Genomic DNA, 23,965 nt, shown 5'->3' on the forward strand with positions numbered 1-23,965 from the left:
TTATGAAGCTAGAAATTATTGCCTATCTAGGTTACAAAAAAAACGTAACCGGTAATAAATCACATAAATTTGTTTAACGTAACTGTGGGGTGTTAATTGATTAAATGTCCTTATATCTAAAATGTCCAAAAGCTAAAGTAATATGATAACCAAACACCATTGTCCTCCATTGACTTACATTGTATGGCACAAAACCACAGAGACATTTCTCAAAATATCTTATTTTGTGTTCCACAGAAGAATAAGTCAAATAGAAGTTCTGAACGGCATACGGGTGAATAAATGATGACAGAATTTGTATTTTGGGGTGAACTGTCGCTTTAATTCCCTACGCTGTCATCAGCGTAAAGTCTAAACTATAAGGACAGTGTCGGATAAAAAGCTACAGTACAAGTACAAACCTGTGGAGTTCCTTGAAAGCATTATTTCCTTTTCAAGAATCGCACACGTGTGAACTGAACAGTCTGGTAACACCAGGGGCTTTTATTTTACAGCTGTGAAAGCAGCGCGTCACGTCACCCCACCGGCCGCCGAACATGTCTTTCAGATCAGGCACGAGCGTCTTTCACCACTGCAGACCGCGACGCTAACAATGTGACAACAGGCTGATGTGTTACACGCTTTTTATGACGCGTTACAAAGCAAGGAATGTCGACTATCGTGTAATTAATATTGTAAAAAGATCTGGTTATTGACAGTCGCTGGCTTGATTCGATCTATCGTTGTGTTCCGGGTGAGTCAAACGCAACGTGTGACCTGCGCCTTTTTATTTTTTACGATTATTATTCAACTGTTTACAGGTTGCGTGTTCACCTATGTCGCTGTTTGCCATACAATTTTAATTCAATTTGAATGTTTATTTTTTTAAATAAATGTAAATCGCTGCTATACAAATGTGAGCACGCGCTCTCGTTGATCAGATCTGCTTGTCTTCAGCATCTTCTCACCATGTTTTGTTACGGACGAGAGGAAGAGGAGAACAGATATCTCTTTAACCAGTGTTTCCTGCTTTGGCCAAGCGCACAGGTACTGTGATACTTTTATAAATATTGTTCTGCTATTCAAAGGTAATAAAGTGTCCGGTCTGTGCTGATTTCATCTGAGACCCGACAATAATCCCGATGCTTACAAGTTCCGGTTTGTAGTTGGAAGTGATGGATCTGTCACTATTGATTTTGTGTTCCTCTGTTTCCAGTGACACCCACTCATGCCATAGATGTGCAACCCCTAGCTCACCGAGCTAACTGTACTTCACCAGATCACCCCTGGTGTTCCTCCACCTGATGCCTCCTGCTCCCTCTTCACATCATTCCCTTATCTCTCCCCTTGACTTTCCTCACCTTCCTTCCTCCCTCGCTGGCGCTGTCACTTCCTGTCAGATGTCATAATGGTGTGTTGTGGTCGAGCGCTGGATGCTCCCTGCACTCTGGCTCTGTTGGTGGGCTTCCAGTTCGCGTTTGTCCTCTACTTCTCCCTGGGAGGTTTTCGCGGCCTGTTGTCTGTTCTTGTCCATTCCTCCGAGCCTGAGTTTGACTACTCTCGACCACACGATGTCTACACCAACCTCAGCTCTCTGCTGCTCCACCATCCGGGACCCAGTGGACCAGAACAGCAGCTCAGAGACTGCACAGTGCCCTCTCCGTTACTGGGTATATAGAAATTACCATTCAACTATTTAACATCACTGGATGTCATTTTAGTATGAATGAAACAATGCGGTTTACATTTGTTTACATTTTAATCTAGAAGCGTCATGCCCAATTTTCCGTCAATTGTTGTAACTATTAATGCTTAAACTGTGGTAGGCAATACTTATTTAAATGTCTTATTTATTTACATGTCTAAATTTGTTCAGTGCAGTCAGGTCAAACCTACTGAAGGTGATTTGCATAAATGGACAACTCTGTCATCATCTCCTTGCCTCCATGTAGGCTCAAAATTCAGTGCAAAACTATATTGCTTTGGACAAAAGCGTCTGCCAAATGACTAAATTAAATTAAATTAAATTAAATATTGCTAGCAAATCTGACTCTTACTCAGAACGGCTACCAACTGAACGACATAATAATAAATGCATGACGCTGCTTCTTTTAAAAGTTAATTCTTATGTTTTGCAACACGCTTTTTACAAGTGCACCTGTCCTCTTCCCTGCTATCTGCAGTGGGTCCTATTTCTGTCCACATCTCCCCACTCCCCTCCCTGGAGGAGATTAAAGAGAAGAACCCCTTGGTGACCTTAGGGGGTCATTACCGCCCGCCAGACTGTAAGCCACGGCACCACACAGCCATCGTGGTCCCCTACCGGAACCGCCAGACCCACCTCCGCGCCCTTCTCTACCATCTGCACCCCTTTTTGCAGCGCCAAGAGGTCCACTACGGCATTTACATTGTGCACCAGGTCTCTTGTTTGTTGATACGCTGACTTGCCACATCTATTGTATGAAAATCCTAGCGGTGGATTTAGCCGTCGCAGAGTAAATATGCACTGTCTGGACAAAAGTATGTGAACACAGGAGCTCCACACCCTATTGTGAAAGCAGAACATTAATTAACTTTAAACTATACAAAGACACTAGCGGGAGGTGCACTTCATTCCAACAATGTTTAGTAGGCTTTTTATTCAGTGTGGAATAAAAAAAGTGGTGTCCACATACTTCTGGCTACTGTATGATATGTTAGACCAATTTTTTGTTTCAGAATGCATTTGATTAACTCATAGTTTGTATTATCAGTCTGGTAATTCCACATTTAACCGAGCAAAGCTGCTGAACGTCGGGGTGCGCGAGGCACTGAAAGAGGAAAACTGGAGCTGTATTTTCCTGCATGATGTGGATCTGCTGCCTGAAAATGACCACAATACGTACACCTGCCACCCGGAGTACCCAACACACCACTCGGTCGCTATGGACAAGTTCAGATACAGGTAATTTATCCACTATAACCATATTTCTGTGGTTTTAAAGTTTATATACATGTTTCTAACTTTAAGAATTTTTACAGATTTAATTTGTATGTTAGCTGTAACAAAAATGTGCGGTTTCCTAGACATGGGTTAGCTTATGCCAGGCCTAGGCCTTATTTTAAATAATGACATTTAGGTCGTTTTTACAAAAAACATTACAAAAAGACAAAACAATGACACTGATGTATTTTAAGATGGGACAGTTACCCCAAAAATTCAAAATATCTTATTTTTTGCAACAGAACAAAAAAAACTTATGGATCAATTTATTCTACTATGGTAGTCAATAGTGACGAGGAACTGTTTGGTTACAAGCATTCTTCCAAATATCTTTCTTTGTGTTTATCAGAACAGAGACATTTATACAGATTTGGATAACTTGAGGGAGAGTTAATGATAGCAGAACTTAGATTTTTGGGTGAACTATTTCTTTATATTCATTAAATATAACTATTAAATACTGAATATTAAACTGAATGCAAAGCATGTTGAACATTATATTGAATGAGAAGGTTATACACAGGTATTTGCAAAACATATTTTTTTACTGTTTCAAGTTTTACTGATTACCCTCCTGAATATGACATTAAAAACTTTTTATTTCATGCACATGATGATCTTCTATTCAATGTTTTCGATAAAAATAAATAAAAAATAGTTTATTTTGTCCATGGTACAATAGATGACAGTTCTTAAATGTCTCTTATTCATTATCAGTTCAGACAAAGGTGGGTTCATGGGTCTGGTCCTATAAACAAGTGGTTCTCAGACTGAGGGGGCCCAAGATGGGTCTAGGTTTGTGTGGCATTTTATGAAATATAGAAATTTATCCTAAATTTTGTGCAGTCAAACATCAGAAAAATAAGACCACCAACCCAAATAAGTTATGTTCCAGCAATGTATTATTAAATATTTCTTTGGTTTAATAAAAATTCTAAGTTTATGATCATACGTCTTTATTTGGTGGGACACAAAGCAATACGACCAACACATGGGGGGCCTTTCCACAAAAAAGTTTCAAAACCATGAGTTTGTTGTCTGCAGTCACATAGTCCACCTAGGTATAAACCTAGGAAATAGAAATTTCTTGGAAATAGAACATTGCAATGAAAACAACCTATATATTCAGTCCACCAAGGCTGACAGAATCGTCAGGTCCTCTCTATGATAAATCCACTGAGGGCTGTAAAGCATTTAGACACTGTGAGTTGGTCCTTGGTTAGATATACAGAGAGTTGAGGACCAAAGGTTAATGCTGCGTATCTGTCTTGACAAAATGTATTACATTACACAGAGTATAACTCGGGTGTTGACAATATGTACTGTAGCCTATGTCATGAACGCAACATAAAAAGTAAAAAAATTCAAACTTTTAATCAGTATTGCGTAAAATATGCTGCTTTTAAAATAGGAGGAACAGGTCTGCATCCACCTCTAGAAATGTCTGTAATGATGTAATGCAGAGGTACTAGCATTTAGTTGCAGCTGATGTTATGACACATCTGATGGAATTATTGATGATTGAAGGATATTTTCCCTGCACCTCTTCAACGCAGGCTTCCGTACTCTCAATACTTCGGAGGAGTATCTGCCGTAACACCAGAGCAGTACCTCAAAATGAACGGCTTCCCCAACCAATACTGGGGCTGGGGAGGAGAAGACGATGACATTGCAGCTCGGTGAGAACACATCAAAATTGCATTGTGTCATGCATTTGTGTCGCATGTCTGTTGGCTCTCCTTCATCTTTCTTTTTGCAGTTTACATTCGCATTTCTCTTGACTCATTTTCATTACATCCATCTATCCCTCATGCCCTCCCCCACGTAACCACAGGAGGGATCAGTAAGTACATGCATGAATCACCACTTTGGACTCAAGGCTTCAAACAGTATAGCTTTCAGTAAAACTTCAGTGAGTATTACCTTTTTGAAGTCTTGAGTCTAGAATGAGTCAGGTTTAGTGGTTTGTTTATAGTGTTGAGGATTTAAAACGCACTTTCTTCGTAGTGAGTTCATTTGCCCTGAACGAGCTTTACTCCCTTAAAGGAAAAATGTAAATTCTGTCAACATGAACTCACCCTCTAGTCACCTCAAACCTGTATGAATTTCTTCCTTCTGCAGAACACAATAGAAGATATTTTGAAGAATGTTTCAAACCGAACAACGGCGGTACCCATTGACTTGCATTGGTTTTGTGTCTCTACAATACAAATAAATGGGAACCGCCTTTTTGCGGTTTCCGGCATCCTTCAAAATATCTTCTTTTGTGTTCTGCACTTTCATTTTTAGGAGAACCAACCCTTTCACAAGGCCCAACCAGATTTTCTAATTTTACCTTAGTATATTTGGTCTTTCCAAACTATTGTTCATGTAGTTTAGTTGTACCTTTTTGTGGTTTTATGTTTTAAAGAGTAAATATTTTGTGATTTTTAAGGTCCTACTTTGGATTATGGAGTGTCCAACACCAAGTTTACTTGCATACAAGCCAAGGTGTAAAAACACTTTCATTTTCTAATAATAGGCTGTTATCATTACCTTACCTCTTGACTGACTCTCAATGATTTGTTCGGCGATTCATCTGTCTTATCCCCTCCTTTCCGTCAGCCTACTCTGATATGATTGGTCAGATGGTCTGTGATTGGTCTACCGCATACAGTGTTACAAATGGATCGTAGGCTGGCATCAAACCGAGTGACGCAAATCCGACCTGGAATGAAATTAGAACGACAGATGACTCGTTTGCGTGATACAGGGTCGACTCCTTTTTTCCATTTTTAACTTTGTTATTAATTCACTTAAGGCTTTATAACTTGGCAGACTTCTTGCATTCACACACACCAACATTACACACTGCATGAAATGTAATTTAAAGGACATAGCACTAGTTACTCTTTAAAAAGGTTCACAGACTCATGCAAATCCTCATCACTATTTTTAATCTTGTTAGTGTCCATCCATTTGGTCCACCATGCAGATGCTGTGAATGCTTTTCTGCTTTGCGTCATGCTGCACACTTTTTTCTGTGTTCCGTGTTGACTATTTATACTTCATACCATACTTCTGGATGTTTTTCTTCATTTTACTATTTCTACTTGGCCTGTGGTTTTTCTTTCAGAGTGCGTCTTTCTGGCATGAAGATAATGCGCCCCCCTTCGTCTATTGGTCATTATAAGATGATCAGACATAAAGGAGATCAGGGGAATGAGCAGAACCCTAGAAGGTAATGTCACATGACCTCTTCTGTTGCCTCATCAAAAATTCTTGATTCTTGTCTGTATCTGTTTTTTTATAGTCAACTGCTGTTGATTCTTCTAGGTTTGATTTGCTTAAGCGCACAAGGCTGAGCTGGCGATCGGACGGACTGAATTCGCTGACTTACAAGCTATTGTCCAAAGAGTTTGAGCCATTATACACTAATTTGTCGGTGGATATTGGGGATAATCCACACTTTCCCCCTGTAAAGACTTCAGCCCCAAACTCAAAGCGTCAACAACCTGCCCCAACCAATAAGGTTAAGACTTTAAAACGGGGTGTGGTCAACACTGATGCTACAAAGGTAGAACATACCCACTTAAAGGCCAACAATGAAAGTACAAATGCTGTTCAGAAAGCTGCTACGAAAGAAGATGTAGGATGACGTTGATGATCTTCGGGAAAGGCAACACAGGGTGATTAAATAATGGAGCTTGCTCTCTATTATCACATACATTTATATAGTAAACCATTGCTACTATAGAGAGATAAGTTCACGTTTGGAATAGTATCGAGCAAACTGTTCAGCCACTTCTGAATGTGTGACAAAATACTGATATTGGTGACATTTGCACAAGGCCGCAATCATTCGATTAATACCTCTCTCTTGGAGAAGTCGTATCTGAGAGGGGGCGGAGCTGCAAATGGCCTCAACAGTGACCTAGAAGCGTACAGTCCTGTTTTTTTTTAGCCAATCTGCTGCCAGCTGCTGTTCTTCACCCCACTGTGTGGGTCTGTTTTCTGTGCCTTTTCTTGCCCTTGAACCAGTCTCTTATCAATATGTCATAACTCAGTTAAAACATCACATCACTGTTATGAATACAATAATAATGCGAGAGTTTTATTTCCACATATTCATGTTTTTATTCTCTTTTTAATCAGGATATGTTTCTTTGTGATTTGGCACTTGAGCAGACTTGCATCACTGTCTTCTAATTTAGGTCGTACTGTATAATCCTTTAATTTCTATTTTAGTTAGGAAGGTTTGATCTTGAGTCGTAAGCACTGGTTTGTTTTCGTTTTGAGCTGCTTAGGTACTTATTTTATTATAGAGGACAATATTCTTTAGGTATTGTGCGGTGCCTTTGTTGGTATAAGTTTTGGTTGTAGACAATCACTGGGATAAGCATTTAATATGGAGTATATATTTATAAACCTTATAGCTTATTGTTCTTTTAGTTTAGGCATTACATATGATATATTTCTGTTAAATCGAATAGATTTGTTTAGGTTTAGTGTGACGTTAGTATAAGGTGGTAGTTGACATATTAAGGAGTCAATTGGTGCAGGCGAGTTTCATGTTCCCATTTGTTAGTCAAAACATTGTTGGATTGAATTGGATTTGATTGGATAAAATGAACCCCACAGTCCTATATAATCATTTGCATAAGCTATGTTGGAAAAACAAAGATATATGGCGAAAGACATTTTTTGTGTAAAATATTTTTTAGATAAATATTATGTTCCATATTATATTGTAATAATAGACCCCCTGATTCATTTTTTTAATGACACAATCACAAATTTAAAAGTTACGGTAAATAAGTCTAAACTGGCTTTACTACAATTTCTATAGAAATAAAATCCAGTCACAATATTTTTAAATTCACACAACCAGGGTGCATATTTAATCTAGATTTTAATGCATTGCTTTACATGTTCATACTGGTTATATTAAAATGCAGTGAGTTTTTGGTCCTCATGCCTTTTACTACATATGTTTAACTAAGTGATGGATATATTATTTGTCGCTATAGTTATTTAAATATTTCAAGATATGAAATGTTGCATGTGGCAAGGAAAACTATACTAATATTTCACCCATGTGTAGAGTATATACAGTATATATTTAATACATAGTTTTTTATCAGAAATTTGGTAGAAGTGTTAAACTACGTTAGTAAATAACAGTCTCTAGCTTGAAATCTACTCTGTGATGATCGACTCTGTTTTATGTTAAGGATTGTGTTTATTTTTGGACATTTCATGTTAGAAAATTATGTGATTGTGTATTTGGACTGGTGACTGTTGATTTTATAAAGTTTTAAAAATGTTGCTAATGGTTACTCATTACAGATCTCCAGTTTAAACCTGTACAAGTATCACAGTTGTGTAATAGTTTTAAATCTGACTTCTGTCAGGTACCGTGCAATTACCCCTGATTGTGAGTAAACACAGTATACAACATTGTGACCATGCAACTGTTTAATATTTATCAACAGAGTAGAACAAAGTTATACTTAGTACAAGCTTTGATTATGTTATTGACTTACAGGACTCACTCTCACTGTAAGTTCATCTTCAGTTCCTTAAGCTTACAGTTCTGCTTGTTTTAAAATCCCTCATTTGCTTTCAAGCACCAAAAGACAAACCGACAACTAGTGAATCAAGCTGATGCTGTGTTCTAGTGGGACTACAGGTGTGTCAGTGCATTAAATTATTTCAGCAAATAAAGGATATGAAAAATATCTCATGTTGTTCTCATCTCTTCAGAATATTATTGAAATGCAGATATTAAAGCATTATGAAAGTAAAATGGTTATATTTTCTTGGGTTACATATCAAGATTCCATTATAAAACCCATTTAGTAAAACTAATCTTCTTTGAAACAATTTAGTTGATGTGTTCAGACCCACACAAACATTGTAAAGCAAATGGAAAGCTAAGTAAAGCTGTAAATCAACAGAAACAAAAATATCCATAAAGAAACCCTGTTTTTTATATAAAATAGATAATAAAAAAATTATGAAGAAGAGGATATGTGATTATTCAGGTGATGTGTCTGCTGCAATGCTGGTCTGCTGTACTGGGTTTGTGGTCTTAATTTAACTTTGCTGAGTGGCCGGTCTGGACTGTGTCGGGTGGCTGTGTTGACTTGCAGGTCTAGATTGGGCCTGATTTTCCTGAACGTTTACCTCTTCGGGCTGGACTTTTTGACCAGACTGGCTTGTTGGTCTAGACTTGGCTTGGCTTTGCTGTGAATTGGGTCTGGGTTGCTCTGTGTGAATCTCTTGCCCATCTAGGCTCTCAAGTATTTGCGACTCTTTAGCAGGCTGGCTCACATTTTGGTTTTCCTATAAAAGTAATTATTTGTCAGCATTTATATATATAACATATGAACATCAGACAACAACAGGACTTAATGTCAACATGGGAGAAATTAATGATATTAAATACTTTCCATGTTTTGAGAGGCCTTTCGAGCCTGACTTGTGGAAGATTTCGTCTTTCCCCAGGTCCTGATGCGATCTAGGCCCTCTTGTGAGCGGGCAGTGGGGTTAACATAAACAGGTGAGAAATGATGTGGTAAATCCCATGTGCCCTGGACTGATGGCCATGCACTTCCCATCTGACAATGAAATAATGTACAATTACATTGACAATAAGATCTAAGGGCAAAAAGTGAATAAACCTTATTGTCATTTGGACACACCAGTAAAAAGGTCACTTAAAATATAAGTGAATTTAAATCCTATGCAACTCATACAAAAAATAATGCAAACCTTTGTTTTTACACCATGCAGAAGGTGGCCACGGTCTGTCACTATAAATGTGGTGTAGCCATCCGCTGCAGAAGGTCTCTTAAAAGGCAGTAAATAAACCAATTACATGTATACAGTACAGTAGGCATGTAGCATTTTGTCAAAAACATGCATCCTGAATAAAATATGTTGTTGAATATTTTCGATTTTCTAACATCTAACTATTTTCAAAATTTGAAGAGTTTGGCTCTAAAATGAGATAACTGTTTTAACCCTTTTGTTTTGTTTTTTATTGTTCATTCCAATTAATATCAATCAAACTGCAGTTGATTTGTCTTGATTTAAGCTATAATAACAAAAAAATACAGCTAACTAACACAATAAAACACAACAAAAACATGATACATAATAAAAACATGTTTTAGATTTTTTTAAACCGAGTTATCTCATTTTGGAACCAAACTCTTCATTTGTAGGTGATGAGGTTGAGATTGAGATACTAGCAATATGAACAAACACGATACTGTTACCTCTTTGAAATGTTTTGGAATTGTCCAGTTCTGGAGCTTTTGCGACTTAAAGGCGCTTTCATACTGCACACACAATTATATACATATTATTCAATAATAAAATACATATGTTACCACAGAATAAAGACAATTTACCGTAGTTACCTGGTTGGCTGAGTAACCAGTCGACATGTTGCAGCTCGAGTTAGTGGACAGTTGTCTCCTAGCAACCCTCTCAAAATCAGGGAAAATCACATTTACACATAGGAATTTACTTATTTTGTTTGAGTCTTCACATAAACAAAAATGTAAAGCCTTTTAAATTATCTGTAATATAAAAAAATCTAAATATTTTGCTTAATAAGCGTTTCATTTATTTTTTGTAATGAAGGTGTCTTCCAGTGGGTAGAGGGCGCTGTTGAACAATTGAGCGCTTAGTTGCACAGCAATGAAGAAGATCCGGAACAGAACATTTACAGCGTTGTTTTAGAACAGACGACTTCACTCAACAATAAAATTGTAAACATAAATACAACCTGTATACGTTGATTGACACCTTTGTAAATAAACAGTTTTTTAGGTAGTCTGCTGAACTAGCCGCCGTCTGTAGTTTAACTTTTCAATAGACGACGTAGTGTTTGCGTTTGGTCAGCTTTTTAACGCTGTTGTCACCGATTTTGTGAATGACATGCAGGCGTCAACATCTGGAGCTGAGAATGAGGCTAGAGCGAGCATGACTGAAGATGAATCAAAAAAACATTTTAGAGTCTGCCGGTTTATTGTCGAAACAGGTAAAGTAACTCGACAAATTGTCAGATTTGCAAGGATGTTCTTTCGTGTTTTATCAAATGACATTTTCATACTAAAAGTTTTTATACGGAGGCATCTATTGTGTTTTCATATGTACAGGTGTAAAATTAGGCATGAGACCCGTGCCAATGGCTACAGCATGTGTGCTGTATCACAAGTTCTTCCAGTCTGCAAGTTTGCAGGTCTATGAGCCTTACCTTGTGGCCATGTCTGCAATTTACCTCGCTGGCAAAGTAGAAGAACAACATCTCAGAACAAGAGATATCATCAATGTCTGTCACAGGTATAGGATATCAAGTGTCAATTGTGTTATTACAATACACTTTTCTGAGCTGACACATTGTAGCTCCCCCTTTCTTTTTTCTTATGTTTCAGGTATTTTCATCCAGAAAGTGATCCATTGGAACTGGATGGAAAGTTTTGGGAGTTGAGAGACAGTATAGTGCAATGTGAGCTCCTCATTCTCCGACAACTTAACTTTGAAGTGTGTTTTGAGCATCCACACAAGGTAATGACTGAATTGGATATCTTCTTTGACGTGTTTACTGCTTTTTGAATTTAGTTTGATAAGCAATGTTTTTGGTGTAGGGCAGTCTTGTATGAAGTAAAGTTTGTAAAACAACGCAGATTTGTGGTTATTTCTGCTTGTATATTATTCCTAAAATAATAATGTGTTAATTTTTTCTAACATTAGGAGTTTACCTACATATGTTCAATTGTTTCCAACCAAGATGTTTTATGTGCCTAGTAAGATTTTCTTTGATTTAAAGAAACCATAACAGCAAATTTGTATCTTTAAATCTTATCAAGCATCTTGATGGTTCATTTTACAAACATTTGTCTGGCAACTTCAGTATGCTTCTAAACTATACTTGTTTGTATTTTGCAACTTCTAATATACATTATTTTGTTTGTCACTTCAGTACCTGCTGCACTACCTTCTCTCTGTAAAGAGTCTGTTGAATCGCCACGCATGGTCTCGAACTCCAATTGCTGAAACAGCCTTGGCTGTGTTAAAAGACAGTTACCATGGTTCTATGTGTGTCCGACATAATCCTCAACACCTTGCTGTCACCTGCCTCTATCTCTCTCTTCAGACGTATGGCATGCAGCTTCCCAGGGGTGAACTAGAGTGGTGGCAGGTATGTTAAAAGGTTTCATAAAATCTTCAGGCAGCATTTCATGCCAGTTGTGTTGTGTCTGCACTGAGTCACTGAGAATAAATGTTCACTAGTTTGGTTCTAGGGCCAGATCAGATCAGATCAGGCATCGACAGAGCAACAATTGCAGTAACCTTTAGATTGCAGCAAGTTGTTCCCATGGCAATAGGGGCACCTGATGGTTTCTGCTTGGTCTGAGAGAAATAGCATTGTTCTCCAAGTTGTGTTCCCTTGGTGACACCCCCAAGTAATATTTGAAAAGAATTGAGAAGCATTTTATAGCTCAGGCATAGCTACATGCTTTGCTTTGGAATCTTAGGATTGTGTGTCTTTTTAAGAATTTATAAGATTTCTTTAGTTGCTGATGTATTACGTATTAAGTAAAGTAATAATTTTTGTAGTCCTACTTATTCAGACTTAAGACTTTAACATAAGGACCACAATGCAGCTTATTCAGGAAAATAACCGCCTGCCTAAAGGGGTCGTATGACACAGCTAAAACAAATATTATGGTTTGTTTTAGATGTAATGCAATGTGTATACACGATTTAAGGTTAAAAACGCTGTATTTTCCACATACAGTGCATGTTTGTATCTCCTCTTTGCCCTGCCTCTCTGAAACACGCAGATTTTTTACAATGCTCATCGCTCTGAACAGCGAGGTGTGCTATGATTGGCCAGTTAAAGAGTTCGTAGTTATTGGTCGAATACTGCAAGCGTACTGCCAGGTATGCTCACCTTACTTCCATATACATTTGGGTGGTTCATATCCACGAACTGACGTAGTTTTGTGGGGGTGTGGTTACACGAGGCGTTTCAGGCAGGTCTGGGTGAGCCTTCGCTTTAAGATAGAATGCATTTTATTCCGGCACTTTTTGTATTCGGTCTGGTACCCTGTAAACATTATGTGAATAATGAGAAGCCTGTGTGCCCTTATTGCTAGAATCTGCATCAAGCCCGCCAATCACATTCGAACTAGTTATTACAGACACTTTTATCATGTTTGGTATTAAATGTTCAGTCAGCGATTGAACTGTGAGCAGTCTGTGGGTGGGTAGTCTGAGACTAACCGGCTTTTAGTACTATTATAAAATTCATTAAACACTCTGTGCCCCACCATCTGCTTTAGACTCGCATCGCCTTTCTCACTCTTCTTAGGTTTTCTGTTAAAAATGATATATCACCGGAAATAGAAATTTGAAAATTAAAAATATAGAAATTTGATGATAGACTCTTTTGGATTACACTAAAAAGTGTAATATGACTAAATTGTTTAGTCTACGCCAATTGAATGAACTGCAAGAGTTTGTTCAAAAGTGTGGGATCTTCATCTAAGCTGTTTTCTTTCATTTTTCTGCAGGTTTTTTGTTCAGACATCACCAAGGCTGAGATTGAGACCATCATGAATGAATTGCTGCAGCTCTACGACATGGAGGCCAAGTGTACCTAAGAGAAAGTAAATAAACAGGTATTAAAACTGATGTGGCAGCCAACATTCCCCGGTGTCCGCATTCCAGAGAGACTGTCTAACTGCCTGAGATCTGATGATGGTTTAACACAAGCCGGATCCTGCATCACCTGATGTTGTGATGTGACCTAATGAGCTCTAATCTCTAATTACATCACAAAGCGTGGCAGTTTCAAAGGCCTCTCCAGGAATGACTGTGTTTGCTGAAGAATGATGAGGAGCATTTAGATTTGGTTTGGATGTAGAAGCGTGGCGGTGTGAAAAATAGAGTTTAGCCACATCGCATCAATCAATTACTAGGCACCGACCTACTTTCTTCTTCCTACCTTGCGCTATTTTTCCCCTAAAATGGAGGGAGATGAGTAACAAGAGATGGAGTTGCTGGTTGAAGGTAGAATGAGACAAAAGTAATGCCAGTCTGTCTCCGGAGCTGACTTATGACTAGATCTGGGCTGTTGCTGTTTAAAATTTTAATTACTTTCTCTCTTTCCCTACAGAACTTGTCCCAATAGGAAACAGAATTACTGTGGACATTTTTTTTAGAAGTCAGACTACATCATATCTTATTACTGTAAATTTATCGCAGACATAAGTCAGTCTTTCAAAACTGTTTTTTTACTGAAACCTTGTTTAAACGGCACCAATAAATGGCCTTTCTTTGCTTTTTTCTGATCTGTGATGTTCTGAAATTTCTGGTTTTAGTTATGTCAGGACATTGCTTTAGAGTGGTTCTTAATAAGTTACTATGGAAACTGCTATTGGAGAGGGAGCCTTTGAAACATACAAATGTAAAACTCCATTATAGTGCACCTGTCAACCTCAGCACGTAAGATAATAACAGTCGGAAAAAAATACAATTTAGTCATTATTTACTAAATTAGTCCTTGCTAACATGTTAACACATTGTTTCCCATATAGCGTACAACTAAAAATTGTGTTGAAATTCATGAAGCATTGCAACGTTTTGCTAATCTTTCGATTCTCGAATTGAACAAACTGATTAATGTTCTGTAGCCTATTTTCTATATTAAAGGGATCATATGGCGCAATTGTGTGTTTCTCTGTATCTTTGGTGTGTTATAAGTTGCCCATGCATGTTTTAGACACGTAAAATTGCAAAAATTAAAGTGTCGGAACAAAAGATGCATTATATCTAAAACCGAATGCTCACCCAGACCTGCCTGAACCGCCTCTTGTAACAACACCCCCACAAATCTACATCAGTTCGTAGTATGATTTGACTAAGACCGCCCAAATGTTGGGTAAGTAAGGTGGCCGCACCTGTCAGTACAATTGCTTTGGTGAATGCTGTTCCAAACATGGTAAAAGGCGTTACATTTCCGTCACAGGCTTGCAGACCAATCACTGCGCACTGGTTAACTGGCCAATCATAGCACACCTCGCTTTTCAGAGCGATGAGCTTTGTTAAAATTCTGCGCGTTTCAGAGAGGCGCGGGGAAAGAGGAGATACAAACATGCACGGTATTTTAAAAATACAAAGTTTTTTTACCTTAAATCGTGTATTCACATTAAATTACATATAAAACAAACGATAACATTTGTCATATCATCCCTTTAAATCACTACGGCCTGTTTTAATAGACAAGGCTGGGCTTAAGCCTTGACTATGACTTGGTTAAATTAGTATATTTAAGTCGCTTTTATTAAAATGCCATAGCCAAAAACATTACTGGTGTCCATCTTGAGACGAAACTGTGGCAATTACATATTTTAAGATATGTCAGGGCAATTTATTTTCAGTAAAGACAGCTCAAACTTTCATTTTAGTCTGGGACTAGTCTTAAGCCTTGTCTGTGAAACCGGCATACATCTCATAAAATATTACAATCATCACAACGTCTTTGTGTGAATTGTTTTAGTTACGACTATTCACACTATAATTGAATGCAATGCAGATGATTATGGAAGTCCTATCTAAACATTCCTGCTTCACTTTCCTTCTCCGCACACAACGCCCAAACACACATACACATCTCTCAGCAGGCAGGCCCTAATGCTGGGCATCATGAATAATGGAAAGGGTACATGTGCAGCCGGATTCTCTTCCATCAATAAAACATCAGCATGGCCCTCACTATGGGATACAGTGCTGGGAATAGGAAGGATAGGATTGATTGCGACTCTAACCATCCTCCTTTCTCATCTCTCTTGTCTCTTGACTTTAAATCTGTGTCCAACATTGCTAGATATTATCCGCACCATATCAAGTAACAGCAAGCTACCTTACATCATTGGAGTCCTCCTCTTCAAGTCTCATCTCTCAGGCACTTTACAGATCACACTCAGCTCTCTATTCTCCCATTCAAGGTTGTTCTACTGTAAATCAAAATCTCAACACTAAATACCTACTTTGGCTTGCTCTGTGTAAGACTTACAAAAATAATAGAAGTACAGCAAAAAGTGTTTTTGTAGTCTTGAAATCTGAACTTAAGTCAATGTTGGGACTGCAGCCAAATCAATCAGCTCTGAAGGAGACAAACTATTGATGTTCAATTGTGTGGGTGTTTAAGAAAAGCTAAATAAAAGTGTTCTAATGTGTACATGTGTAATTACAGAACAACAGCAAAGGAAAGGTAGGGATGTTAAACCCAGTTACCCCAAAAATGGGTAGGTGCGTGTCCATGAATGCTGCAAGCGAAATCTTTCTGGTGAAATAACTGTGAAATGGTGATTTCAGTTTTAATCTAATCTTTATCACTGAACACAGAGCCTTCAGATGCAACAGAAGCCAGGCTGCATCCTTGGAAAGGAACTATTTTTTAGAGATATGACTTGCTGTTTATAGACACTTGGGTATCGGGATGTAACATTTTATTGGGCGGATTGCGTTTTGACTGACAGCGAGACGCCATTTCTTGGCTAGGGCTTACAGAAGCTGCACTACCTGCAGGGCTAATGCATGGCAGCTCCCTGAGGAACAGCCATCTCCTAAACCCTCACCTCTGAATTATAGATACAACTACTCATCTGAAACTTTCCCTTTACTTTACAGGATGTGCCTAACAAATATTTCAGTGTGAGCAGCCAGTGTGTTGCAGTAGGAACAGATCCAGCGTTCAGATGAGAGTGCATGCATGTTCTTTTTCGTAAGAAAGGAAGGACAGGGAATATGGTTTGTTCATGTTGATTAAGTAAGTCTAAAAAATGTAGAAAAGATCTTTTAAAATCTTTAAAAAATATATATTTTCTACAAGCTCTCGTGTCTAAAAACATCTGGTGAAGAGCATTTAGCGCTTGTGTGTGTTTGCACATGAAGGCTACAGGAGAGGCTCACTTGAGCACTCGTCAGCACATAAAAGCTTTCTTTCGCTGGTCTGAAAGGCCTCCTGCATTAGGGCTATTAGATTTGAGCCCTGTATGCTTGGAGACAGGCAGAACATTACACCTGCGTGGGTGTGATGGGGCGTCTGAATTTATGAATTGAAAACAATGGGAAAGCCAGACCTATCAGGGACATGGAGAGGATTTCAGTACAGATTTTAATCAGATGCACAGTTGTCTTGGTGAAAAAAATACTATTTGGATCAGCGAGATCATTTATAATCCCAATTGTACAGTTGAACTGTTCTGCAGTATTTATCAATTTATTTGCGTATCAGTTGATGCTGTGGAGTTTGCATCTGGTGTTGAGCTCTCATGCATAATGTATGTATAACAACATGATTAATATCTATGCGTGCAAATTCTGCACGTACGCATGACCTTCAGAGTAAACATTGCAAGTCAGGGATGCTCTTGCGCCTCCTGCAACGTTTGCCCTCCTTGCCCTAAATTTCATTGTCGATCAGGCGCACACGACACAACGATAGCTATCTGTTCTGGGTATGTGTGCGTGAGCTGACGTGATCGCACTGTAACGGAGTGGGAGGGATTTGAGCGATGAAGCGGAGGCTGGGGTGGGGGGAGAGAGAGTGAATCTCCCCCCTCCACCCCCTCCTCCTCCCTTCCGTCCTCTCCATCCGCGCGCATAGCAGCCCGCGCGGATGCTGCGTCCACGGTCCTCAGCGCGCAGCTCAGCGAGGGGGCACTCATCACACATCGCATAGAAAATCCAAATATTGCATCGCCTCGCTTTTGATTTACACTCTGAAGAATAAGCGTAATAAAATATCCACGGGCGTGATACATTTTTACTGTGTTCGGGGCAGTCATCTCGGTGTCTCCATCTCAATTTTTTCCCTCTGCGGATCCTCCATCTAACCAGGCAACAACTGCACTATTATAGCCTATTTTCGTAATCTCCATCCGTAGTTAATACAAAACTGAACACCTGTGTGATAGAGGACGACTTGATAACAGCAAGTGAGTGAATTCAGTCGCTGTCGATGCGCTCATCTGTATTTCTCTGAAGCGCATCCAGGATTTTCCCTTTCCACAGCAAACCGCGGCAATGTCCTTGGAGCATGGCCTGGTGAGTGCCTCTTCACACCGATTTGTAATGTGCTTTCTATGGTAACAGTTTTCATTGCATATTTTTGGAGACCGATCTCTCTTACTGTTAAATTGTTCATGCATGATTTGCAAATGCCGATCATTTGCCATTTTCTTATGATTAGTGATAACTGTCATGCACTAAAACTACTGCATTGAAGCTCTGGCCGCAAAATATATTAGTTACACTGTCAAGCCACGTTATGAATATGATTCACAAAGACGTCGTCTATGTTTTTTTTATCGTGATGTGTTTATTAGTTATAATTTTTGAGTGCTCTCACATTTTCCTAAATAGAAAATTAACAATTCATTCTACTTATAAACAGCGATGCTGTGAGGATCAATTTATTGATATTTTTGATGTTATGTTTATACAGTGCACTGTTTGTCTATAGCATTTTTATTCGAGTATGGAGTTCTCAAACTGGTATCCACACTGGTCACCTTGCGCATGGGGGCATTGCGCTTGTTCCGGATGCGAGTGTCGCACCAACCTCTCACGAGCAGGACATCCGCGCTATTCATTCAATTAACATTTCGAGACTTACAAAACAAGAAGAAATGCGTTTCGTTCGTCGGTATTCTCTCGCGTTGGTTTTGCTTAACGACCATTCGCTCCCTGAAGGTGACCAGTAAAGGTCATTTTATTTTAGACACACCTGACCAGCATCTGATGAGGGACCACGGAGCGATGTGTGTGGAGTTGCCAGTCCGAGTTGCTCAAGGGTGCTCTCTCTGCCTAAAATTTCTTTGGGAACCCTTTTCTTCCTACCGCAAGGTGCACGAGTAATGCTGGGTGTGGGACGAGGAGAGGAGGGGTAGTTGTAGTCTCGCATGCCTCAGACAGCCCGGTGACCGTGTATTGAGTTCGTAAATCTATACTCGATTCTGATTGGCTGTTTACGTATGACCGTCAAACCAGGATCCCAGTCGTGTGGGTTTACATCATTTCGGCGCGATTAAGAATGCAACACTGCTCTGGGACCCATTTGAAACACCCACATTCACTAGACCTAAAAACCACTAACAATCTCTTATTTTAAACTGCTTTTCTCAGTATTTGTATCAAATTGAAGACATGGGAAATCATAGTACCAATATAGTGGTTGAACATTGAGGTGTTTTCAAAGAATGATCATTATAAATATGGTTTTCACAATTCTTTACAAATCTAGTTGCACATGTACAATATCTACAGGTCAGTATGCACAATTAATCATTTGCTAAGTAACCTAATAGTGCTATAAACCCATTTCAGTTACCATTTTCTATACTTCTTTGTCAATAGCTTTACAGTTTACTCTTAAAAACACTAAATAGACTTACCTTTGATATCTAGAATCAAGGTTACTGCTTTGATTTTGCTTTGCTCATGATGAACTTCATATTTGTTAACCATAGTTGCAGTGTTCGTGTGTTTTACAAAAAGTGGTTGTTTGTGCTCCAGTTCTTTGTCCGGGTTGCCCTAGTTTGAATGCTGTCGTTGCAAAGATGAGGAAAGTTGACCCACAAGATGTTTGGACAAAACATCTGCATTAACTTGGTGAATGGTTATGTATTTAAGCATTCTGTGGGAGTTTTTTTTAGGTGAATTGTATGTATCTTAATCTCACTACAATGTCTGTTGCCTTGGATTCAACAAACAGCGATTGTGATCAATACTTTGAGGGAAAATCACATACATTCAATTCTAATTCTGCCACAGAACCCTCTTAATACTCAAATAAATTTGGTGGTATATCATTGTCTGTGACATGACTGACAGATTGCAAATTAAATGTTGAGAAGCTGCAATCTTCAGATCGATATAAACCCAGAAGCCACTGAAGAACAATTGTGATATGCATGCTCATACTAGATATTTGTATTTATAAGACATGATAAAAAGAGAAGCTTGCTGTTTGGCACATAGTGTCAGAGATGATACTGCATTAGAAATTGACCAAGGCATGATGCATAAAAATGGCCGTGGTGTGGAGGTTACATCTCTGTCAAATAAAAATGTCTCCAGCTTCTTTAAATTGAGCCCACATAAATAGAACAAATATGTTATCCTCTTTCATTTAACTTCAAACACGGCAATGCAACTTCACACAATCGCCTGGGCCATGGACAGGTACTTGCATTCCAAGGCAATGAGTTTTTGTTATTGCCTACAGGCTCTTACGCCAATGCAGTCCATGTCTGGCTTTGAAACCCTGAAACCAGTGTAACGTATACAGGCCACTGCAGTGAAGGTGGAAGGGAGGAGGTAAATATGAAACGGCAAAGAACAGATGGACAAAGGTTGAGGATAATGGAATGCATGTGTTGGGGGGGACTTATGAACTTATAAAGAGAGGAGGTAATGCTCACTTAGCATGCGGTGAGTGGTTTTGTGCCAACAGGAGAAGACAAGGCATCATCGTAAATGAGAAGATTCGCGTTTCACTGTTGAGGAACGTGAATTTTATAGTTGAGCATACAAGGAAGGGATTCAAGGTGTGTTCATTTTCGTTTGAAACTGAACAAAAATTGAACAAATATTAAAATACTTGTGCACTCGGAGGAGATATTACCAGCCATAATGAATGGGTTTACTTCGAAACAAATTGAGATCATACTGTGTGACCAGTTGAATGCTTCATTCTTATATCGATAATCCCTCTGTTATTGGAACCTTTCCTTCATGTTATAATAGTAGCCTATTGGATTTCTGCATTGTAACTAAACGTTTGTGTTTGCATGACTCTACTTTCAATTCATTAAAAATAAAAAATCCATATTTGCATCACATTTGTATTCAAATCTATTGTCCTTAAGACAATGTTTTTTTATCTTTTGACTTGTTTTTGTTTGTTCATTTTGGACCCAGATCACATAGTACCAGCAGGTAGCTGCACAAGCGTGTTTATACAGTAAGTGTTGTAAGCAGACATCTGTGAAAGAATGAGTGTTGAAATTTTGTTTGATATTGCTTTTTATAAAATTATTATTTAATGCGGAATAAATGAAGCAGAAGCGTTTTCTCTTGCTTCTGTATGATTGACAGGGTCTGCAGACCTGTGCTGTATTTATCCTCAACACTGAGATTTGCTCATGAGAAAAACTGTTTATTTTTTGGTCTGAAAATAAATTTAAAAGAACTAAATGCCACTTGGCAACTTGATAAATAGTTCTGTAAAGTGTAGTTACATTTGCCTTTGCACAAAAATAACTCTAGTGATGTCTGTTTTTTCACATCAAAGCAACATGGAGATGAAATGACATTTTTTGTTCCCTCATTTCTCTTTATTCCGTTTTTAGAAATGGAACCGAAGAAATGTTTTTTCTGACTAAAGAAACTAGTGAATTAGCGTCAGGAATCTAATCTGTTAAGATGTGTGATGTCTGTTCATATTCAGTTTGTGTACGCTCTGAGGCTTCTTTCCTTCAGGGCTATTTCAATCAGCCTCAGCCACAAAAGCACCATCTAACTGGTGTTTTAATTTGGGAGTTAGTGATGTTTTGAGGCTAAATGTGCTTTCTTCCCATAAAAACTGTCACAACTAGTTAATCAAGTATTCACTTTACTGTCACGACACATGTGTACAATGTACACATGTATATATTAACAGTAACATACAGGATTAGTAAATTATAATGTACAGGCAGCCACAAAGCGGGGGTCTTGTATCACCGTGAAGGGGCTTATTTTGCGATAATAGCCGGCTGCTTGTACACTATCCTGCTTATTACACAGGTACTGGAGTTGCCACATGAGAAGGAATAGACATGAAATGTGAGTTAGAAATCTTTTTTAGCAAATTTTTACAGAGTGCAGACCTTTCGTGAGGAAAAGCTGTTTCGGTTTTTAAGGTAAGAAATGACATTCAAATGTCACAAACAGGCAATTTGGTTTAATCCTTTGTAAATATTTACATCTAGACATTTGGGAGTCGTTTAAAAGCAACTTTCATTGCATTATACTATACATGTGCAATCCCCTGGGATCGAACCCATGACCGTGGCTTTACGAACGCCATGCTCTAACCATTTAGCCACAGGAAAGCATAAACATAATTTATAAAAAAAACAATTATTTATTCTTTATGAGTGTTTTTATTTTTAAAAAATTGTTGCACCACATTATAATACATATATTATTATGTTTAAGCTTTCATAAATACGTTATAGTTTGGTTCAATACAATAAAATACATGCAATTCTACACTGATCAGGAAAAAGCAGGACTAGTATCGGACCGGGATCGGTATTGGCTGATACAATTCAGGTAGCCTATCGGAATCGGATCCTAAAGGAACAATTGGTATCGTCCCACCCCTACTTTTTACTACTGTTTTGGGGAAATTTTCATTGAATTAATTTAATTTAATAGATTAATTGGTCAGAAGATTTGAACTAACAATAGACAAAAAATGGAAAAAGATGCAATTGAATTGAATAGAAAAGATTAGAGGTGATTATGATCAGTGATGGTGGGATTTGGCAGAATATGTGGTACTAAACATTAAACACACTACATACAATATTGAGATTCGCATTAGTGAACAGAAGCATGTCTCATCTGCTTCCGACTCCGTGTTCTTCTGACTCTGTGTAGTCAGAACGAAGTGAACAGCACACTGACTCATCAACCCGTGCTTGCTTTCATCTCTTGCTTTCTTGTGCAGCAGACCTTTATGTTGTTATGTCATTTCCTGCATTGTTTCACAGCTCTTGTTGTGAATATGTTGCGGTCCTAATGTTTAAATATGGGTTTGAGTTTCCTCCAGCTTTAGAAGGGAGTATGCAGGGTGTGTGTGTGCGTGTGCGATTGCGCTCCTGTGAGTGGGTGTGAGCGGGTGTGAGCGCGAGCACTTTTCTGTTGGTTACTTAGACACATTACATAAGGTGCTGAACAATTTATGTAATGCTAAGGCCCGCTGTCTCTCCCTTTTAACTTTAGCAGATTGGGTTGGGTACCAGCAGTCAGGGCTGTCTGGGCTAGGGGACCTGGGAAGGATCAGTGCACTATCAACAGTGTCTTGCCGAATGGCACTGGGGCACGCTCGCTGAAAGATTCGCGAAAACATGGATCAATATGAATATTCAGCATACTCTCCAGACCATCTGCCTTCTTCGCACAGAACATAACGTCTTGGTTACGTATGTAACCTCAGTTCCCTGATGGAGGGAACGAGACGTTGTGTCGAGAACGACAGATGGGGTTCGCCCTTGAGAACCAATCAACTCCGACTACTATAGAAAAGGCCAATGAAATTTGGCGAATGAAATTTGCATGCCGGGCTCCGCCCCCGGATATCCGGTATAAAAGGAAGCCGGCGTGCAGCATTCATTTACCTCTTGTTCTGAAGAGCCTGAGATCCTCTCACGACTGCAGCAGAATACGATACGTGTTTGTGGCATAAGGGACACAACGTCTCGTTCCCTCCATCAGGGAACTGAGGTTACATACGTAACCAAGACGTTCCCTTTCTGTCGGTCTCTCGACGTTGTGTCGAGAACGACAGATGGGGTTATCTATGGAAAACGCCACAAACGCTGTATCGCGTCACAATCTCAGCGAAGCGACGGTAACAAGCCTGGGCGTGTCAGCTCGACGCTTTCGTGAAACTTGTAACCTTCCAGTTTGGTGGTCGGGGGGTTCCAGAGCTTTCTGGGAGAAAGATGGGTACAGCCCTGACCGGTAACCTTTCACGGACGGGGCCTTAGCTCTCTACAGGCGAGAGGCCGTCCGGCTCGGGTTTACACCGGGAAAAGCGCAACTCTTAATCAGAGAAGCGCTGCAGAGGCCACCTCCTACCCGTGGGGAGGAATATGGTGGAGATATGATATGGTCTCGTCCTTGGAGGAGAACGCATGGAACGGGCGGACTGGGTAGTAC

General features: G+C 39.0%; 4 protein-coding genes across 10 annotated transcripts in view; 3 read left to right on the forward strand and 1 right to left on the reverse strand.

Annotated features, from left to right (window-relative positions):
• Positions 1–35: 35 nt before the first annotated feature.
• b4galt3 (UDP-Gal:betaGlcNAc beta 1,4- galactosyltransferase, polypeptide 3) lies at positions 36–8,682 on the forward strand. Its single transcript, XM_056732506.1, has 8 exons — positions 36–733; positions 937–1,026; positions 1,196–1,649; positions 2,163–2,398; positions 2,733–2,923; positions 4,519–4,641; positions 6,078–6,182; positions 6,278–8,682. Exons 3-8 carry the CDS (start codon positions 1,388–1,390, stop codon positions 6,597–6,599), a joined length of 1,239 nt encoding a protein of 412 aa, XP_056588484.1. The 5' UTR covers positions 36–733; positions 937–1,026; positions 1,196–1,387; the 3' UTR covers positions 6,600–8,682.
• Positions 8,402–10,508, reverse strand: cfap126 (cilia and flagella associated protein 126). Of its 2 annotated transcripts, none has more exons than XM_056732511.1 (5): positions 10,372–10,508; positions 10,228–10,290; positions 9,719–9,796; positions 9,393–9,564; positions 8,402–9,285 (listed from the first exon to the last, which is right to left on the reverse strand). In XM_056732511.1, the coding sequence occupies exons 1-5, from the start codon at positions 10,396–10,398 to the stop codon at positions 9,041–9,043; spliced, it is 585 nt and encodes a 194-aa protein (XP_056588489.1). In that variant the 5' UTR covers positions 10,399–10,508; the 3' UTR covers positions 8,402–9,040. The 2 variants fall into 2 exon arrangements, with proteins under 2 accessions (XP_056588489.1, XP_056588490.1); XM_056732512.1 differs by having other exon boundaries at positions 9,116–9,289.
• Positions 10,509–10,594: 86 nt separating this feature from the next.
• Positions 10,595–14,316, forward strand: ccnq (cyclin Q). 3 transcript variants are annotated; one of them, XM_056732510.1, is made up of 6 exons: positions 10,595–10,725; positions 10,901–10,997; positions 11,116–11,299; positions 11,392–11,524; positions 11,940–12,158; positions 13,537–14,316. In XM_056732510.1, the coding sequence occupies exons 2-6, from the start codon at positions 10,940–10,942 to the stop codon at positions 13,624–13,626; spliced, it is 684 nt and encodes a 227-aa protein (XP_056588488.1). In that variant the 5' UTR covers positions 10,595–10,725; positions 10,901–10,939; the 3' UTR covers positions 13,627–14,316. The 3 variants fall into 3 exon arrangements, with proteins under 3 accessions (XP_056588488.1, XP_056588487.1, XP_056588486.1); XM_056732509.1 differs by having other exon boundaries at positions 10,653–10,997; positions 13,537–13,644; positions 14,142–14,316; XM_056732508.1 differs by having other exon boundaries at positions 10,653–10,997.
• A 3,315-nt stretch (positions 14,317–17,631) lies between these two features.
• Positions 17,632–23,965, forward strand: part of atp2b3b (ATPase plasma membrane Ca2+ transporting 3b) — a 51,347-nt gene continuing 45,013 nt past the window's right edge. For all 4 annotated transcript variants that reach the window (XM_056732697.1, XM_056732698.1, XM_056732699.1 and 1 more), the window contains exon 1: positions 17,632–18,076. The gene's annotated coding sequence lies outside the window, so the exon portion shown is untranslated. The remainder of the gene's footprint in view (positions 18,077–23,965) is intronic.

This window comes from Triplophysa dalaica, chromosome 20 (assembly GCF_015846415.1).
Source record: "Triplophysa dalaica isolate WHDGS20190420 chromosome 20, ASM1584641v1, whole genome shotgun sequence".
In the NCBI taxonomy this organism is placed as follows: domain Eukaryota; kingdom Metazoa; phylum Chordata; class Actinopteri; order Cypriniformes; family Nemacheilidae; genus Triplophysa; species Triplophysa dalaica.

Coding starts and splice junctions, on each gene's coding strand:
- b4galt3 (XM_056732506.1), top strand. CDS start 1,388: ATGGTGTGTTGTGGTCGAGCGCTGGATGCTCCCTGCACTCTGGCTCTG. Junction 2,924..4,518: donor ATGGACAAGTTCAGATACAG/GTAATTTATCCA, acceptor TCTTCAACGCAG/GCTTCCGTACTCTCAATACT. Junction 4,642..6,077: donor GACGATGACATTGCAGCTCG/GTGAGAACACAT, acceptor TTTTTCTTTCAG/AGTGCGTCTTTCTGGCATGA.
- cfap126 (XM_056732511.1), bottom strand. CDS start 10,398: ATGTCGACTGGTTACTCAGCCAACCAG. Junction 9,797..10,227: donor TTCCAAAACATTTCAAAGAG/GTAACAGTATCG, acceptor CTGCCTTTTAAG/AGACCTTCTGCAGCGGATGG. Junction 9,286..9,392: donor GGCCTCTCAAAACATGGAAA/GTATTTAATATC, acceptor TTTTATAGGAAA/ACCAAAATGTGAGCCAGCCT.
- ccnq (XM_056732508.1), top strand. CDS start 10,895: ATGCAGGCGTCAACATCTGGAGCTGAGAATGAGGCTAGAGCGAGCATG. Junction 11,300..11,391: donor ATCATCAATGTCTGTCACAG/GTATAGGATATC, acceptor CTTATGTTTCAG/GTATTTTCATCCAGAAAGTG. Junction 11,525..11,939: donor GTTTTGAGCATCCACACAAG/GTAATGACTGAA, acceptor TTGTCACTTCAG/TACCTGCTGCACTACCTTCT.